The sequence below is a fragment of the Juglans microcarpa x Juglans regia genome, chromosome 4S (assembly GCF_004785595.1).
Source record: "Juglans microcarpa x Juglans regia isolate MS1-56 chromosome 4S, Jm3101_v1.0, whole genome shotgun sequence".
Taxonomy (NCBI): Eukaryota; Viridiplantae; Streptophyta; class Magnoliopsida; order Fagales; family Juglandaceae; genus Juglans; species Juglans microcarpa x Juglans regia.
This window is the reverse complement of record NC_054601.1, coordinates 21636108-21652191: the sequence shown is the minus strand read 5'-3', so window position 1 is coordinate 21652191 and position 16084 is coordinate 21636108. Positions and strand designations below refer to the sequence as shown.

General features: G+C 36.8%; 1 protein-coding gene across 2 annotated transcripts; it reads right to left on the bottom strand.

Annotated features, from left to right (window-relative positions):
- Positions 1-3380: 3380 nt before the first annotated feature.
- Positions 3381-15665, bottom strand: LOC121263539 (uncharacterized WD repeat-containing protein C17D11.16-like). 2 transcript variants are annotated; one of them, XM_041166486.1, is made up of 17 exons: positions 15382-15665; positions 14459-14661; positions 14022-14101; positions 13837-13935; positions 13535-13658; positions 12504-12562; positions 12350-12415; positions 11892-11962; positions 11695-11791; positions 11321-11395; positions 11015-11113; positions 10710-10853; positions 10594-10623; positions 10421-10483; positions 10221-10298; positions 10018-10118; positions 3381-3669 (listed from the first exon to the last, which is right to left on the bottom strand). In XM_041166486.1, the coding sequence occupies exons 1-16, from the start codon at positions 15498-15500 to the stop codon at positions 10035-10037; spliced, it is 1491 nt and encodes a 496-aa protein (XP_041022420.1). In that variant the 5' UTR covers positions 15501-15665; the 3' UTR covers positions 3381-3669; positions 10018-10034. The 2 variants fall into 2 exon arrangements, with proteins under 2 accessions (XP_041022420.1, XP_041022421.1); XM_041166487.1 differs by lacking the exon at positions 3381-3669 and having other exon boundaries at positions 9730-10118; positions 15382-15664.
- Positions 15666-16084: the final 419 nt, after the last annotated feature.

Sequence of the window (16084 nt, the reverse complement as noted above, 5' to 3'; positions counted from 1 at the left end):
CTCATGTACACATCTCTTAATTAGCATTTAGCATTTAAGATTCAGTAAATGTGATTCATTAATTTATAGTTGGGTGGCTGTACAACGACAGCTGGTGGCGACCACTAGTCCATTTTATCTATATATTATATATATTTTTACATGTATTTTTTAACATTCTTAAATATTTTTTTTCAAATTTACAATATTATTAAAAAATATTTATTTAATCATTAAGTAAAAAAAATTCTCAATGGAGCACTCAACGGAAGGACTAGCATTTCCTTCATTATAATTATTAAAAAAAAAAAAGCCAAAATAGCAAGTTTTTATACTTGCTGATGTGAAAGATTTTTCGCATTATCAGTGTATTGAGGCTGCCAATATATAAGTTTGTAAATAGATTTTGTCATTAATTTAGCAGAATGAGTGGCCTATTTATAGAACTGAAACTTGCGCCTCAAATCTCGATCCATAAAGATGTTAGAGCATAATGATAGGGTTATTAATACCTATTATTATTTATCTACTATTTTTTTTTGTATTTGATTTTTTTTAATTTTTAAATTTACTTAATAATTAAAAAAGTGAATATTAATAAAGTTATATATTTTTTTAATTTTTTCTTATTGATTAAGGATATTAAAAAAATATTTAAAAAATGATAAAAAAATAAAAAAACTTAAAATACACTTGGGTAGTAGAATTTATTTATCTCTCTACTTTTTGCTCTTTATTCTTTTTTTTTTATCTACTTTCTACTTGTTACTTTATTTGAAATGAACGAAATATATTAAAAAGTATAATATTTAAATGATATAAAGAAAAAATAAATAAATTGATGTATGGTATATTGTAAAAATCAGTATGTAAATAGAAAAAATGAATTTTGGTGATATATTTTAAATGTAGGATGAAGAATCCATTGGAAGTGTTAACGTTTTCAAGGGAGTTTCTATAGTGACATTATTAGGCTCTTATGCAAAAGTTGTTTTCCAATATCTTGCTTATGGGGGCCTAGAGCATCATAATTTTGATGGAAAATGATTAACTTATAACTCTAATAAATGAACTTGCATACTTGTGTTGGTTGATTGTGAAATAAATTGTAAGCGCATTATTACTCAAATTTGATAAGTCAAAATAGGTTTACTACTGCAAAAATTTGGCACTAGAGATTGCATGAGTACTCTAGAAGAGTGTGACCAAAACAGTTTTAATGCGAAACATTCTCCTTTACAACTTTGAATGCCTGCCACCTCTTATGTCCAAATGCGTTACAAAAGAGCTGCCTTAACAAAGGCAGTCGACGAGAGATATTTTGGAAAATATAGTTACGACTTTTTGTTTTTAGTTTACGCGGGGAATACTCCATAATTGATCAGTGTGTAGCAAGGCAGAAGAACTATGTCGGCCAAAAACCCTAGGTTATGGCGATTCACATGGTAAGCACAATCTCACGTCCCATTCATCCGATGGTTCATCTCCTATTCCTATGCTAAGCCCTCGATTCAGTGCTAGAATCTCGAGGTCCATCTCAATCTCTCACAATCTTTGGTTCTGGTGAGCTGGTTCAAAGACATTGAAATCTCTCTCAGGGTTTAGACTCCTAGGGTTTTGATCAACCCTGAATCTTTTTGAGTTTCCAAGCCTTAGACGATCTTATTGAGGTCAAGCTCTTCTTGCTTCTTCCAGTCGATCATCCAATTGTTTCAAACTTCTATTTCATGTCAAATTCATGTGAAAGCCAAGAAAATACATCTTTCGATGCAACAAAACTGCTAGAATTAGGCTCTGGTGAGCTTTCTATTTTGTATCTACTTAATGTATCGGATACTTGTGAAGCTAGAACATACTTGTTTATCAAGAAACCTAGTGAATAGGAAACAATAACTATATTAATACATTATTTGTACATGTTTTTACATCAATTGCAACTATAGTAAAGTTTCTCAGGTATTCTTCTTTTTCTTTCTCGCATTTCTCTCTTCTGCTGCAATCCTACATTTTCATTCTCTTTCTGCAATTATATTGCAGTCTTGATTTTGACCCATGTGGCATATTCATCTTCTTGGAATTCAGTTTCTGCACAAGATCCTTTCGATCCATATTACATACATCCTAAAGACAGTCTCGACCCTTCGTTCTTCGTTAGTTTCTCAAGTTTTCGATTGTGTGAACTATTACACCTGGAGTTGTCTCATAGTTATGGCCTTAAAAGCCAAGAATAAAATTGGCTTAATTGACAGTACTCTGTCCAAGCCATCAAGTGCATCAAATCCTCTTTCTCGAGCATGGACCAGGTGTAACGCCATGGTTTTCTCATGGATTTTGAATTCCATTTGTAAGGAGATAGCAGTAAGTGTTATCTTCATGAGCACAACGAAAGAAATGTGGACAAATTTGAAGGAGTGATACTCTCAAAGCAACGGCCTAAGAATCTTCCAATTAAAAAAAGCAATTGCATCTCTTTCACAGGATCAAGCATTTGTTAGTACCTATTTCACTAGACTGAAAGGCTTGTCGCATGAACTACGCTACCATTCTCCAATTCCAACTTGTACTTGTTCTTGTGGGGCTTTGAAGACAATGCTTGAATATTGACAAGAACAGTACATTTTTCATTTCTTGATGAGACTAAATGAATCTTTTTAATGTATTAGGGGCCAGATACTACTTGATATGTTGCCACCAATTAACAAGGTATTGTCTCTTGTTCTTCAAGAAGAAAGACTGAGGGAAATTGCTACTATTGGTTCTTTAAATTTAGACCTTGCATATGCTACTTTAGTCACAAAATCAGTCCCTACATCTCAATCTCGATCGGGTAAACTGAATTTGATTCAACAAGAAAGACCTTCTTTTGATCATTGTCGTTTTGTTGGACACAAGATTGAAAAATGCAAGTTTACCAAAAGGAAAAGTTAATTGTTTTGCAAATCAAACTTCAGCTTCACATGGCAAAGACTTGCTCAATAAAACTATTAGAAACCCTAGGGTTTAAAGACATGAAGAGGATGGAGGGAATTGAAGTGAACTGGGGGGAGTTCGTGAAGTTAAGGGGGTTCTGAAATGGTGTCGTTGTGAGTTGAAGAGGAGGAGTGCATGTTGGAAGCCAAAGTGACGTCGGTTTAATCCTTGTTTTGAAATAAATGGAACACTGCGTTTGGGGGTCTTGTCCTAAATGTGCGTTTTGAGTTAGTAAGTCAGTAGTGTTAAACGGTTAGTTTTGATGGTTGTGAGCCTCATTTTCAATTGTAGCTATTAATTTAGATTTGTATGCTTTTTGTTATGGGGTGGTGAGCATATTTCTGTTATATAGGGGAGGAAAATCAGAGAGGTTTTCATCTCGAGAATTCTTGAGTCTGAAATGTATTGGAGGTAGAGGCTACCTCAAATGGCTCTCATGGTGTTTTGAATCTTATGAATACAAGTAAAAATTTATCATTACAGATTTGTAGTAATATTTCCTTGAGTGAAATAATCAGTAGCTTAACGGTGGTATCATAAAGCCAACAATCCTCAATGGCAGATAACACTCGCTCACGACAACAGCAGGAAGTTATTCAACATTTGGTGGATGCAGGGCTTTAGGAGACCAGGGGGAGGATGGACCAACTCACAGATCGACTTGATCAGCTTGCAGATCTGCTGCGCACCTTGGTGACTAATCAGAATACCAACCGAGACCTGCAAGTTCCAAATGACCTAGATCAGTTCCAAAATGCTAATAGGGGAATTGTACCCCGTGGAGTTTGTTTAGAATTTCCTCATTTCGATGGGAATAATCCATTCGGGTGGATATTCAAAGCTTCACAATACTTTGAATTCCACCAAACACCACCTACACAAAGGTTGCTAATGGAATCGTATTATATGGAGGGAGATGCTCTCATTTGGTACCAAGATGCCATTGACTTAGGCCAATTTAACACTTGGGACACCTTGGTTCGTGTGATGTTGGTTCGTTTTGGACCAACAGCTTATTATGACCCCATGGAGACTCTCATCTGCCTGAAAAAAAAACTTCTACAGAAGTTGCTTACAAAACCCAGTTTGAAGCCTTATCAAACAGACTGAAAGGCCTTCCCGAGAATCACAAGTTAAGTTGTTTTCTAAGCGGGCTCAAGGACAAGATCAGGTTACCCATTTGCATGTTTAATCCTCTTACTTTACCATCTGAATTTAGAGATGAGATGAGTTGAGATGGTTTGTGAATAGTAGTAAGATTTTTAGTTGAAATTATATGAGATGAGATGAGGTGAGGTGAGATGGTTTATCTCACTTCTGAATCCAAATGGGTTGAATGTTGCTTTTGGGTTGGCTAGAATTCAATAGAAATATTTGGGTAGCACTAAAAGAACCTTTAAACTCAATGCCGAGAGGGGGGGGAGTTCAGCTGGGGGTGTTTTCACACCACTGGTCAGAGTGAGGAGAGCCACATTAGAAACCAAAAATCCACTCATAGGCAAATTTCATCTACTACCCTGGATGAGAAAATGAGAAGAGACCTATGCTATCATTGTGAAGAAAAATGAAGTCCAACCCATGTGTGTAAAACCCCTAGGATCTATCTGTTACAAGGTCGGAAAGTGGGGGATGACACCTCGGAGGAGGGGAAGACAGTTACTAATTTAGTCAAGGAATGAGACTCACTACCTCAAACATCAAATGTAGAGTTTGAAATTTCATTGAATGCACTCACTGGGACACCCAATTCTAAAACTATGCTGGTGCTGGAAGAATTGGAGGGGAGCAAGTTGTAATCTTAGTTGACTTGGGAAGCACGCATAATTTCCTTGATCTTTCGATGGCTAAAAAGGCAAGGTTGTTGGTGGATGAAACACAGAAGATAGGTGTGAAAATAGCAAGTGGGCAGATCATTCATAGTGAGGGGTATTGCAGCACAGTCCAAGCAAAAATACAAGGTAATTCTTTTCACACTCCTTGTTGTATTTTACTACTTAGGAGTTGTGATGTAGTGTTGGGTGTCAAATGTCTTGAGACTTTGGAGCCTATTATGTGGGATTTCAAGTAGCTCACCAAGAAGTTTATGTATGGGGGGAGACCAATTGAATTAATGGGGCTGAGTTTGAAAGAGCTCACTTTAGAGGGGAGTCATAAGTCTCTGTTGAGGTCTGTTAATAAAGGGAATGGATTGTTTTTGCAACTGTTGGTGAGAAAAGAGGAGGTAAAATTCTATCAATGGGGAGAAGAGGTGCAGAAAATACTGACCAAGTTCCAGGGAGTTTTTGGAATCCTAAAAGGGTTACCCCCTTCACGTGCCCATGACCACAAAATTATCCTTAAGGAGGGTACTCAACCTATTACGGCAAGATCATATCGTTAGCCTCATTATAAAAAAGAGGAGATCGAGAAAATAGTTGCTAAATTGTTAGAATCAGGAGTGGTAAGGCCTAGTTTTAGCCCTTTTTCTTCATCGGTGTTGTTAGTGCGAAATGCGGATGGGAGTTGACGGATGTGCATTGATTACAGGACACTTAATTATAAAATCGTGAAGGACAAATTTTCCATTCTAGTGATTGACAAATTACTGGACGAGTTGCATGGATCAGTGGTGTTCTCGAAATTGGATTTAAGATCCGAATACTATCAAATCAGGGTAGTACCTAAAGATGTGAAGAAAACAACTTTTAGAACTCACGATGGACACTATGAGTTCCTCGTGATACCTTTTGGGTTGACCAATGCGCCGTCAACCTTTTAAGAGTTGATGAACGATGTGTTTAGACCCTACTTGAGAGAAGATTTGTACTAGTATTCTTCGACGACATACTAGTTTATAGTAAGAGTTGGAATGAGCACTTGGAACATTTGGATAAGGTATTGGAAGTGTTACAAAGGCATCAACTGTATGCTAAATTGTCCAAATGTCAGTTTGGCGTATCTGGAATTGATTATTTGGGGCATGTGATCAGTGAGAAGGGAGTGACAACAGATTCTAAGAAGGTGACAACAATGTTGGATTGGCCTAAACTAGTGAATGTGAAAGCCTTGAGAGGTTTTTTGGGGTTGACATGCTATTACCATAAGTTTATTAGAGGTTATGGGGTCATAGCAACCCTTCTTACAAATTTGCTCCAAAAGAATTCATTTGTGTGAGCAAAGGAAGCCATTGAGGCTTTTATTAAGTTGAAGTCAGCCATTACCCAGCCTCCTATGCTCAAAGTTCTAGATTTTTCTCAGCCATTCACCATTGAATGTAACGCTAGTGGGAGGGGAATGGGTGCTATTTTGATGCAAGCTGGGCAGCCACTGGCCTATATGAGTAAGGTACTCAAAGGAAAGTCACTCATTCTTTCCACTTACGAGAAGAAGCTCCTAGCCTTAGTGACTGCAGTGAGAAAATGATGGTCTTATCTTCTAGGCCAATCTTTTATTGTGAAAACTGACCAACAAGCCTTAAAATAATTGTTGGAACAAAGAATGGGCACGGTGTCCCAACAGAAATGGATCAATAAGTTAATGGGTTATGACTTTGTGATTCACTATAAAATTGGGTAAGAATACAAGGTGGTAGATTTGTTATCTCGAAAGGAAGAGCAAGGGGGTGGCGTGGAAGGGTATTTGGCTCTAATCTCTTTTCCAACTCCGAAATGGGTGGATGAGATTAAGGCCAACTATGAAGATTCAATGGAGTTACAAGAGCTTATTACTAAACTGCAGGTCCCCGATAATGGGTTAAAGGGGTACCAATTACATCAAGGATTGTTACTTAAAAAGGGGAGAATCATGTTGGTGGTTGAGTCCTCTTTTGTGATGAAAATGATGCAATATATTCATGATAACCCAGTGGGGGGACACTCGGGATATCTAAAAACGTACTAAATGACAAAGAGGGAATTCTATTGGAAGGGGATGAAAAAAGATATAAAAATGTTGGTAAGGGAGCATGACACTTGTTAGGTTGCGAAATATCAGACCATACCCCTGGCAAGGTTGTTACAACCCTTACCTTTTCCCCAACAAGCTTGGGCTGACATTGCGATGGATTTCATAGAACGGTTTCCTACTTCTCATGGTTTTAGTGTAATAATGGTGGTGGTTGACAGATTCACCAAGTATGATCATTTTTTGCCCGTATCACACCCCTATACAACCTTGACAGTGGCTAAACTATTAATGGATCAAGTGTTCAAGTTGCATGGCCTACCTAGATCTATTGTTTCAGACAGGAACCCAATGTTTGTAAGTTCATTTTGGAAGTCCTTTTTCAATTTTTTTTTTTTTATAACAATGCACTGATCTTAACCACAATTCAACCAACCATCCCCAGTCAGATAGTTAGACTAAAGCCTTGAACGAGTGTTTGGAAACGTATTTAAGGTGTTACACATGGGAGAAACCTTAGAAGTGGGTTCAGTGGCTGTCATTGGCCGAATGGTGGTACAACACTTCGTACCACTCATCCACCAAAATCACCCCTTTTGAGACCCTATACAACTACCCACCAATTAATATCTTATGTCCCTGGAATAGCAGCCAACAACACACTGGATCTTACCCTAAGATCTAGAGAACAGATATAAAAAATGCTCAAGGAGAACCTAGAATCTGCTAGGAATCTATGAAAATACAAGCTGACAAACACAGAACTAAGCGCCATTTTGAAAAGGGGGACTAGGTTTACCTTCGTTTGCATCCTTATAGACAAAGATATCTGGCCTCTCGCCCCTATATGAAGTTGTCTCCCCGCTTTTATCGACCATTTCAGGTGTTGAGAAAGGTTGGAAAGGTGGCTTACCACCTGGATTTGTCAAGCCAGCTGCTAATTCATCCCATCATCCATGTGTCTTAATTGAAGAAGGAATTAGGAGCTCAAACCCAGCCCTTGGCCAAGCTTCCACCAGTAGACGACCAAGGGGAGGTCTGCCCAGAACCCGAGAGGATCTTGGAACACCGTATGCGACGCCATGGCAACTGCGCAGTCATAGAGGTGCTAATTGAATTTTGGGGGGGGGGGGGGGGGGGGAATAATGAAAGAAGACAATAGTTGGGAGAAGTTGTGGGAACTCAATTAGCGATACCCCCACGTTGTGGGCAAGGTTAGGGTTTGTTAGGAACGCTAGGGTTTGAAGACATGAAGAGGATGAATAGCTTGAAGGGATGAAAGGAACTAAAGTGAAGTGGGGGAGCTTGTAAAGTTAAGGGGGTTCTAAAACGGTGCCGTTGTGAGTTGAAGAGGAGGAATGCATGCTAGAAGCCAAAGCGACATCAGCTTAATCCTTGTTTTGAAATAAATGGAACACTACATTTGGGGTCCTGTCCTAAGCATGCATTTTGAGTTAGTAAGTCAATAGTGTTAAACGGTTAGTTTTGGTGGCTGTGAGCCTCATTTTCAATTGTAGTTGTTAATTTAGATTTGTATGCTTTTTGTTATGGGGTCGTGAGCATCTTTTTGTTATATAGGAGGAGGAAAATCATAGAGGTTTTCATCTGAAAAATTTTTGAGTTTGGTGTATTGGAGGCAGAGGCTACCTCGAATAGCTCTCATGGTGTTTTGAATCTCGTGAATAAAAGTAGAAGTTTATCATTACAGATCTGTATTACTATTTCTTTTAGTGAAATAATTAGTAGCTTAACAGAAACAACGCATCTGAGTCAGGAGTTGCTTTCATTACTCAAGCTTCAATCTTCAACTGAATCACATCCTCCGATTCAGTAGGTAATGTCCCAGTTCCTCAAGATCAAAGTTCACTAACATGACATGTAATTCCATTTGTTTTTCTGCCTTTTCTTCCATCAATCCCAAATATCCTATTTTTTTCCCGTTTAACTCTACTAAAATTGTTTATAGTTGTAAATCAGGGAGTATTGATACAGGAGTCTCTGATCCTAAGTTCAGCTCCATTTCTTGCTTGATCCCTCCTATCACCGCAAATGTACTTTGTGTCCCCTCCTTTTTCTTTCATCTTTATATCAATAGGTAAACTCACTAAAACCATTCCTTGTTGCCTTATTTTTCTTGCTCAATTTTGTTTCATACAGGACCTGTTCAATTGGAAGGCAGATTAGAGTTACTGCAAAAACCAAAATCATCTATCTCAAGCATTTTTTGTTGCTATCCTGTTAAGAATGTTTCTGCTGATATATGACATTATAGGTTAGGCCATTTAAACTCATTGCACAAATTAGTTCCTACCATTTCTTCTCATAATAATCATGTATGTACATGAGTCTCATGTCAAGAGGTGGCATTGCCTCTTTTGAATGACTTGGATCTTTTGTAACTTCCTTTTTTGTGACTCCAAAATGTGATATTACTTTTGACTTAGATTAATCATGCCTTTATAATAAGAAACTCTACAAGGTCTTCAAGGGTATCTTCAGGCTTCATGTTCATCAAGAGCTGCTGCAGTACCATTCCTGCAGAAATAACTTCTAACCTTTGAATAAGCTTTTCCATCTTTCTAAAGAGGCAATGGTCTTTAATCCTTAAGTTATGTGTTTATGAATGCCATTTTGCCAAGAAAAAACAAGGTGTTTCTTTCTCTACTTAACAGTTGTATGTTCAGCATGCCTTATCATTAACGTGCGACACCTTTGTACTGCAATCTATATGTCTTCATGAATGAGAAGAATGGAGCGGCTGGTGGTTCTGGCAATCAAAATATGCCTCAAAGAGATTGTCGGACTTTATACTTGCGATTTTGACTATCGTAGATGTTGTACGGGGCGGAGATGGTTTGCAAATAATATTAAGTCAGACTATATAAGACAAATATATTCGTGTAAGAAGTTTATGATTCTGCATCCCAAATGATAATTCGACTATTAATAAATCGTTTATAGCATTACATCTCTAGAGATTCTCACTCCTAATTTCCTAACTACAACAATAAAATTAAAGAAATCCATATGCTTGGACTTGCAAGTTGCAAGAAACATCTCCAAAGGACGAGAGGAAGGTAGAAGAAATCAATAAATAGGAACGTATACAGATTTTTCAAAATTGTGAGGACATTCATAGCCTCAGGCTTAAGCAAGAGGGGGAAAAAAAAAAAAAAAAACTCTCACCTTCCAACGTAGCAACATCAAGAACTGGATTGGGGTATCTTCTGCTTGCAGTGGTTCCCAAATCTTCGAGCAACACCAGCATCTGATAATGTGTCCCAGACCTGCATATTTTTGGTGATATCAGCCACCATTATCAATTACAGAACTTTCAGTGAAAGGAAGTTGGAGTACATAGCAAAATATATCAAGAATTTTCTACTCACTTCCAATTTCCCCTTAGAGCCTCCTATTGCCAGCAAAAAGGGGCTGTCCTCTGAGAAGAAAATGGAAAAGACAGCTCCCTAGCAGCATCCAGAACAAAGCATGAGAGTCTATCTGGTATAATATAGCTAAAATAATGTCTAATGGATGCATATTTACCCTTCAAGATATCAGATTAAGAAAAATGCTAATAATCACTTACTGCTTTAGGATTCGTGGACGCGATACATGATGGTTGATTGTTTGACAAATCCCAAAGCTTTACCTGCACCAAAGGAGCAGCAGCCAATGGAAAAGTACAAAACATTAACACTCTGCAAGGTTTATAAATATCCATGTATTATAATAAAAAAAAAAAAACAATTATAAAAATACCATTTTATCCTCCGATCCAGTTGCAAGAAGCTGTAGGGCAGGTTTCGTGGAATGAGTTAATAACTTGAAAGATCTTAGTAAAAAGAAGGGGGGGATAAGAAAAAGTAGGTACATACATTAGGTGCGGAAGGATTATAAGAGACTGTGCAAACAGCTTTATCGTGTGCATGGAGAGTAAAGCTTGGCTTTGACTCCAAAGCTGCATCAGACTTGGCAGCCCTGATATCAAAACCTTTGACAGTACCATCTTCAAGACTCACCTGAGAGGACATTTCATTTATTATCGAGTGATCTTATTATACTACATCTCCATCAAAAACTAAAATCTTCAGAAACAATACAGCATCATCAAAAGGGAAAAAAACAATAATTGAAATCACCAACACTAAGATGGTTTCAGATAAGAGGCTCATGCACTCACCACAAATGAGTGCTCCGTGTGTGGATCCCATGCCAAGCTTTCTACATCAGTTGTGACTGACCATTTATAACCGGAATGTGCTGGTATTCTCCCATCCTTCTGCAATGGGTAAATATGATATATACATCAAGTGATAAGACATAGAATATAATAGACTTCCTCAAAGTCTTAAACACTCAATTCAAGCACAAAAGTCCCCAGTCGAGGCTTATGCAGATGCACACACGTTTACATTCAATAGATATGATGATACTTTTAAAGAAATTAAAAGAAAAAACAAACTAATGCACGCATATAATTTATTACCATGACTACTGAATGATCAAAAGATCCACTAAGAATAACTTGTGGTGCATGATGATTCCATGCAACAGCTTGAACCTGCAAGCATGAGGAATAAAATTAGACTCATCTGCTGGATCATTTGGTAGTGCTAAGGGCATTTGATGCGTTTCCAAAAACTCATGCATTCATGTTTATGATAACACTATCACATTGGAGCCATGCAACTATCACACCACTATGGGCAAATGGCCAGTGCATGTACTCACACTAGCAGAGTCTGATTATGGGCAAACATGTTCTAACTTATAATCTGATTATGTAGTGGATAGAAACTATACATGATTACCATATAATTCTGACCTTGTCTGTTTACTTGTCAAAAAAGAAATTCTGACCTTGTCTGTATGATGCTCCATGGTAATATTACATTTTCCAGCAGCTACATCCCATATCTTAACTCGTTTGTCAGCACTTGCACTGGCAATAATATTCCTGTTTTTTTTTTCAAGGCCCCAGTAAAACAAAGTATATCCATTATATACACCACAATTAAGCAGACAAGGCCAAACAGTGTAGAGCAGTAGAGGGCAACCTGTACTCCTTGTTCCAAGCAAGACCAAGAATGGGACCTTTGTGACTCTCTTTTTTGTACTTGATTGATGTCTAACAAAAAGCATGTGAGAAAAATTGGTAAACAAAAGGTTCACTTTTTATCCGGTAAAGGAAAAGATATTTCGGTCAAGATGGAAGGCAACCCAAGTAAATAAACCTCATGACTAACATAAATTTTTAGGACAAGTTTATGCTATTCACTGTCAATATTAGATAATAGAACTAGGCGTGTTCACCACTATTTCAACATCTAACCTTCAAAACATGTCCATCTCCATAACAGAAAAGAACATTCAGTTAAAAAAGGCTAGATGAAGTTTATTAACGTAATGCTATTGATACAATTAAGTTTATAAGTATAAAGCCACAGCAGAGGACACATATTTTACATGTGAATATTTTATAGGCATCAATCTTAGAAGGAATTTAGTGGTGTACCTTTTTTCCTTTCTCCTTCTTCTCAGCAATTCCACCTAGTACTACACATGGTTGTACTTCATCAATCTAAAAACAAGAGAACAAAATAAGAGAGTTTTCCATAACATCTCCAATAAACAAATAGCCAAATAATTAATATCAATGGTCCACATACAATGTCAAGGTCCCATATTTCGATAGAAGGTTCCATTGAGCCAACAGCTATGAAATTCCCTGGCAACATACATGAACTTTTAAAGATAAGCTTTTAAAGAGGGGGAAAACATACAGAAATAGCAAATCAAACCAACTTCAAGGGAAAATAAGTTGCTTGCAATGGCCATTCACGTTTACGATATCAAGGATCAGCTTCATCCAAAACAAAGCCAATGGTCAAGAAATATGGCCTCCTACATTTATTTTCATTATTCGCAATGAATATTGTTTAAAAAAAAAAAAAAAATCTACACATTCGCAATGAACATTGTTTGTTCTAGTTTCCTCTTCCAGTCAGTCATATCATTTTCCAGCATTGTACATCATACACATTCTGATGATTTTCCAACAGAAATTGTTATAACTTATCGCACAATTTCTGTTTTCGTATTTACAGCTATCCTAGGAGGAATTTTTTATCCTATGCAAACAATCTAATTACTATAAAGGTACTCTTTTTTAGCTCTGAGTGGCAAAGTATTTTTTTCCTGTCACATAAAGGCTGTCAAACTTTTGAGCTCTAAAAAAATTCTAGATTTTTATTTTTATTTTTATCTAAGGCTAAAATTTGAGTTTTAACAAAGACTTCAATACATGTATTATTCAGATTTTGAGGAAAAAATCTGAGAGTGAGAGGATTCTTTCAATTTATTTTCTTTTTCTTTACTTTTTATTTAGAGGGGGCGCTAAAGGTATTTTCTTCTTTAATTTTTATTTAGAGAGGACTGAGGGAGGAGGGAAAATTTTGGTGGCTGCTCCACGGCTTGTCCAAACAAAATTAAATTATGGTAAGTTAGTGACTCTTATCAGATTCAAGTTCAAACCATGTGATATTATGGTAGATCATCCTTAAATTAAACCAGATTTGAATCCTGATCAAGCCTTTGACAGCCATCTCTTCAATTCAATAGGAAAGAAGAAAAACATTAAGAGAGTGCATCACTGCTCTTGTATGAACTTCAAACTTCAGCAAAAATCAATATGTCCCACCTTTTTCTCCCCCTTTAAGTGGACAATCAAGCCATGCAGTACAAAGCGGATCTGCTGAAAGGATGATATCATGGTGAACGTACATGTTTGGATCACCGTCATCAGATACCTCGTATATCCATACCTGCAAGTAGAAAGAGGATAATTAATGAATGCCTGAACCATGTTCGAAAGAAACTTTATTTATTTATTTATTTTTATTGGCAGGTGAGGGGGAATGCCAATGGGTGGCTGGACATTTATTGGAGTGTGCGAGAGATAGCAGGGGGAGGGAAGGAAAGTATTCTCCAGCTATTACATACCTCGAGTTGACTGACATCATCCTGGTTACTACGTGCACATACTATCACAGCATCTGTCGGATTAATAGCAATGTCCTCAACCTCTTCAGAATCATCGTCCTGGAAGGACGACAGAGAAATGATGTTCTAGAACCAAAGGAAAAACAAAAGTAACAAAAAGCCAGACCTGAAATAATCAAACTTACATCCTTATCTTTTAGATATGGATCCATGTCATTGTTCGGGTAGTAAAGGTCCCCCAGCCCCGTGCTAAATAACTCGATGCCTGAGGTAAGTAAGCCATGAGAAGATACAACCCTTGTCATACATTTTCTTTTATGGACTAATGACATCCCATATGAAACTTTTTTATGAAAAGAAAAAATTTTATTAACAAAATAATGCTAATAACATTATGAATTAAAAAAACCACAGAAATAATGTTATTAACGAAATTATACACCAAACAAGTGGGGAAAATTAGCCAGTTTTAATGAATGAAAAACGCCCCCCAAAAAAAAAAAAAAAATCCCCATCTCATCCTTCTTTGCATGTGTGGGTGTATGAGAGAGAGAGAGAGAGAGAGCGAGGGAGGAATAAAGACAGAGTAAGAAACTTAAGAGAACTTAAGCAGATGGGATACCATCATCCTCTTCATCATAATGTTCCATGTCCAGTTCCTTCAAACCATTGGTAACATCATCAAAGCTTCTCTCTGACTTCATGTTATTGGAAGTTCTGCCAAGTGCATCGGCTACCTCTAATGCATGAGCAGCTTTGTCAACCTGCATGGTAGCATCAGTATCCATATCTTCATCGTCTTCCTCAGTACTGTCACCATCTCCACTGCGTAACCCAATAGCCTCATTAAGTATACATAGCCGTAAATTTAACCAAAAGTTTGGAAGTATGTTCTTGTCTCTGGAATCCAAAAATATTTCTTTACATATTATTAAAATTGTGAAACTTTTAATGAGAACTTAAAGATAACTACAAATCTCACAGTCATCATAAACGCTCAACGATTAGGGCGTGCACCGTTGTGTGTGAACTATATTATGCTTATTATTTTTCGATAAAATATTTCCAAAAGGAATCACCATAATTGTTGATATAAACAATATCAAATAACCTTAGGTCCGTAAAATATGAAAAGGGAAGAACTGGCGGGGGAAGCGTGGGATTTCCTAAGCATATGGTTTCTCAAGTCTAGGGGAGGTGCTGTTTCCGACCGCAAAATTTAAGATTAACAAGAAATTATTCAAGCAGAAAAAGCTTAAACATGCAATTTTTTATAGCTAAAAAAGCTTAAACATGCATATTCAACAACAAATGGCCAAGAATTCTGCAAATCATCTACCTAAGCTACTCACTAAAGAGCAAAATTTTCATAAAATAATCGTACTACTACCTATTCGTTCTACTTGTACAGTTAATAAGTATAAAATAGATGTAATATCCAAAAGATAGATGAAATCATTGAACCCCAATTCACGTAAGGCTTGGCTATTAAAGAAACGATTAAGCTGCAGCAATATCTATTTCAACGCCATTAAAAGAACTGACCTTCGATCAAAAGCGCCGGACTTGATCATCTCTTCGATTTCTTCTTTGGAAGGAGGGTCGGCCACCGACGGCACAGGCTTTGCCGCCCCTTTGGGTAACCAAGCTATAGATGATATCATTGTTGTTAAATCTGATATATGAAAGTTGGTATATCAATACGCGATGAGAACGAGAGAAGGTAGCGCTAATGGCTGCCGAGGCAGTGTCCTTGCACTTCCTGTCTCTCGGTTTTTCAATGGGGTTTTAGGGGAACACCGTGATTTGTTTGGTAGCGGGTTTATTCTAATTGACAATGAGGCTTAGGTATTCCGTATTCGGAGTCCGGACACGCTTATTTACGTGCTTACAAATTCTAAGACTTGAACGTTTATAAATTTACGAGCATGTTTCGTATGAGTTTTGTTATATATCAATTACTATTTATTATTATATTTTATATTAGATAATTTTTTTTTTATAAATGTAATATAGTAAATAATAATTGATAAAAATAATTATTTTTCATATATATTAGTAAGGGCATAACTTACAATGCACATGTGCTCAATTGTAAAAATATGAGAATTATTTTTAGAAGTTAAAGTTTCTTGTAAAAATAAATAATAAAATAAAAAACAGATTAATAAATATAATTAAGATATGTAATAAGTGCAGATATGATAATAAATTTGATCTTACCCGACCATCTGTCACTCCAGAATGA